This window comes from Priapulus caudatus, unplaced genomic scaffold (assembly GCF_000485595.1).
Source record: "Priapulus caudatus unplaced genomic scaffold, Priapulus_caudatus-5.0.1 Scaffold36, whole genome shotgun sequence".
Taxonomy (NCBI): domain Eukaryota; kingdom Metazoa; phylum Priapulida; class Priapulimorpha; order Priapulimorphida; family Priapulidae; genus Priapulus; species Priapulus caudatus.
Genome location: NW_014577097.1, coordinates 476,118 through 479,017, shown reverse-complemented (window position 1 = coordinate 479,017; position 2,900 = coordinate 476,118). Strand labels below are relative to the sequence as shown.

General features: G+C 54.2%; 1 protein-coding gene across 1 annotated transcript in view; it reads left to right on the top strand.

Annotated features, from left to right (window-relative positions):
• Nucleotides 1-2,900, top strand: part of LOC106818034 (mediator of RNA polymerase II transcription subunit 13-like) — a 34,973-nt gene that overhangs the window by 15,298 nt on the left and 16,775 nt on the right. The window contains exon 4 of the mRNA XM_014822752.1: nt 2,470-2,559. Coding sequence (XP_014678238.1) covers nt 2,470-2,559 — 90 coding nt within the window. The remainder of the gene's footprint in view (nt 1-2,469; nt 2,560-2,900) is intronic.

The window sequence follows — 2,900 nt, the reverse complement described above, 5'->3', positions numbered from 1 at the left end:
TCTCTCTCTCTCTCTCTCTCTCTCTCTCTCTCACGCACACTCTCTCTCTCTCTCTCTCTCTCTCTCTCTCTCTCTCTCTCTCTCTCTCTCTCTCTCTCGTTGGCTACAAACACGGTGGCGGCGCGGCGGCGGCGGCGGCGGTGGCGGCGACAGCGTTACGTACCTGCCCGCGGTGCGCGAGCGTGGTCCTCCGCGGTAAACACGGTGTGTGTCTCAACGTGAGCTGATCAGCTGGCGCGCGTGCGTGTGTGTGTGTGCGTGTGTGTGTGCGTGCGTGCGCGTGTGTGTGTGTGTATGTGCGCGCGCGCGTGTGTGTGTATGTGCGCGCGTGTGTGTGTGTGTGTGCGTGTGTGTGCGCGTGTGTGTGCGCGTGTGCGTGTGGGTGTGTGGGTGTGTGTGCGCGCGCGTGTGCGTGTGTGCGCGTGTGTGTGTGCGTGTGCGCGCGTGTGTGTGTGTGCGCGCGTGTGTGTGTATGTGCGCGCGCGTGTGTGTGCGTGCGTGCGTGCGTGCGTGTGTGTGTATGTGCGCGCGTCCGTGTAGCGGCGGCGGAGGTTTGTTACACAGAAGATGCCGAGATAGGAACGCCCGCCGATCGCGTACGCGGGGATTCGGGGCGGCGTGGCGGCGGGGAGGGGGGGGAGGGGGGGAGGGGAAGCGTAGGTTGAAATGCACCGCATGCCTGCGCTAGCCAGAGGAGGCAGCAGTGATCCGCTAATGACTGCTGGCCACACAGCTCGATCAATAACGACTAAATACACTTGCCAGCTGAGCGTAAATCGCAGACAAATGCGCGCATGTTGTTAATGTAAGAGGCAGCAGCAGTGGCAGCGGCGGCGGCGGTGTGGCGACGCCGCTTCAGCCGCAGTAGCTCAGCAGCAGGACCGCAGCAAACAGCCGAGCTCTCGTTACATTGTCGAGCTGTTTGCTTTCGTAAAGAATCTCGGCCGGGTAACAAGCGGCCGGGAGCGCGGCTCTCGCCGTGCAGCGTGCGTGCTGAGAGAGATGTGATTAGTGGCACGAATCCGTAGCAAGATGGCAGTGCGCGGTCGCTTACCGCGTGGGCAGCGGCAGCGGGCGCGTGATCTTCTTGTATTTGCAGCGCGGCAGACGTTGAGTGCGTATGTTCGGTGTGAAGGTGTGAGGCGTTATTGCAGAATAGTGTGCAGAAGGGGGGGGGGTATTTGTAAGGATTTGTAGCACTCGGTACCTAGAGTTCTAGATCTGCTGGCGTGTTTAGTGCAGACGGTGTTTAGGTATTGGGGCAAGAGAGTGGCGGCGGGGGGGGGGACATTTGTGAGGATTCGACGGCATTTATTATGATGAGTTAAGGTTCAGAAGCGCACGACTCTGTGAGCCGACGGGAGGATGCGCAGCATCCCTGCGATCTCGCGTGTAATTAATCAGCGCCGCGATGCTCGAGTGCATCGCCGCGGCGATTAATTATGTGATACGTGTGTTTTCGCGAGGCGATGCTGGCGCGTCGCGAGTGCCGCCGAGCAGAAATCTTAATGCGCATCTCACAAATGGCGCAGGTATTTACCAGGAAGACGTGCGAGTCAGTGAGGCGTTAACGAGAGGATCTGCTGCCGCCGCTGCTGCTGCTACTGCTAGCAGATATTGCTCCTCGCGCTGCTGCTGCCCTGCTCGCATTCCTCGCCGCTATTCAATCCACCACATTTTAATATGTTCGTCAACTTGTAAAGTGATATTGCAAAGAGCTCGCGGAATAGCGATGCTGTCAGCTGCGATTGGCAGCAGATATATGAGAAAATTAGTTTGTGAATTATTAATTAATTGTGAAACAAACGAACACAGACGGTATCGATCATACGTGGCCGAATCGGCTTTAGGCGAAAAACGGTAAAATTTGAGAAAATTACCTTTAGATTAAGGTTCTCTTTAATAGCAACGATAATGAGAGTTTCACAATCGAGTGAAATTCAATGTTGGGCATTTATATTACACAGTAAACGTCAAAAACTGCGCCGTGCGTGCGTGACGGCTACAGATGTAGTCGCTGTGTACGTGCGCAGTCTGAAGTACAGTGCACGAACTACGGTAACAGGCTCTGTGTCAGGCGGCAACCCCGCAGTTATACACGTAGCTGAAAACATAGTAATGTACACGTACGCACACACACACGCTCGCGCAGAAATCTCGCGGCACACACATAATCAGATGTGTTAGGATGTACGCGAAAACATGTACCTCAATTTCTTCCCACACTCCTCTTCGTTTGACTTTTTTTCTCGTTTTTTTTCCTGTGGCATAGACCTTGGCAGTGCGGTCGTGCGGTGCGCTGTATGTACAGTCTGTATGTGAGTATGAGGATAGGCGTGATGCGAGATAGTGTGTGATGGTTGTGAGGGTGGTGAAGTAAGGGGATTATAGTGTTAGTGGCAGCTACATGACCACCAACAGATCCCATGAGTATCTTATAGATCCATGACATGTTTTGTTTACTTGCAGATGTCTAACCACCAGGAACTTTGTGCGAATAGGAAAGTGGTTTGTGCAGCCCTATGACAGTGATAGCCAGGTCAAGTCACAGGAGGGCAGGTAAGAGAGAAAGTTATGTGTGCAATTCCAGATAGATGTTGAAGTGAAGCCCCTGCATACTACTATATGAAATAGTGCTGCGCATGGGAGAACCAGGTTTAGTTATTAATGCATGCGACATTATCTAGGTAAAAAACCCCAAGGTCTTAAAAGCCATCATCTGCCTGACAAATCAATAGGGGTGAATCCACTTCATCTACAAGTGTAGGTGTGTGTGTGTGTGTGTGTGTGTGTGTGTGTGTGCGTGCGTGCGTGCGTGCGTGCGTGCGTGCGTGCGTGCGTGCGTGCGTGCGTGCGTGCGTGCGTGCGTGTTGCGTGCGTGCGTGCGTGCGTGCGTGCGT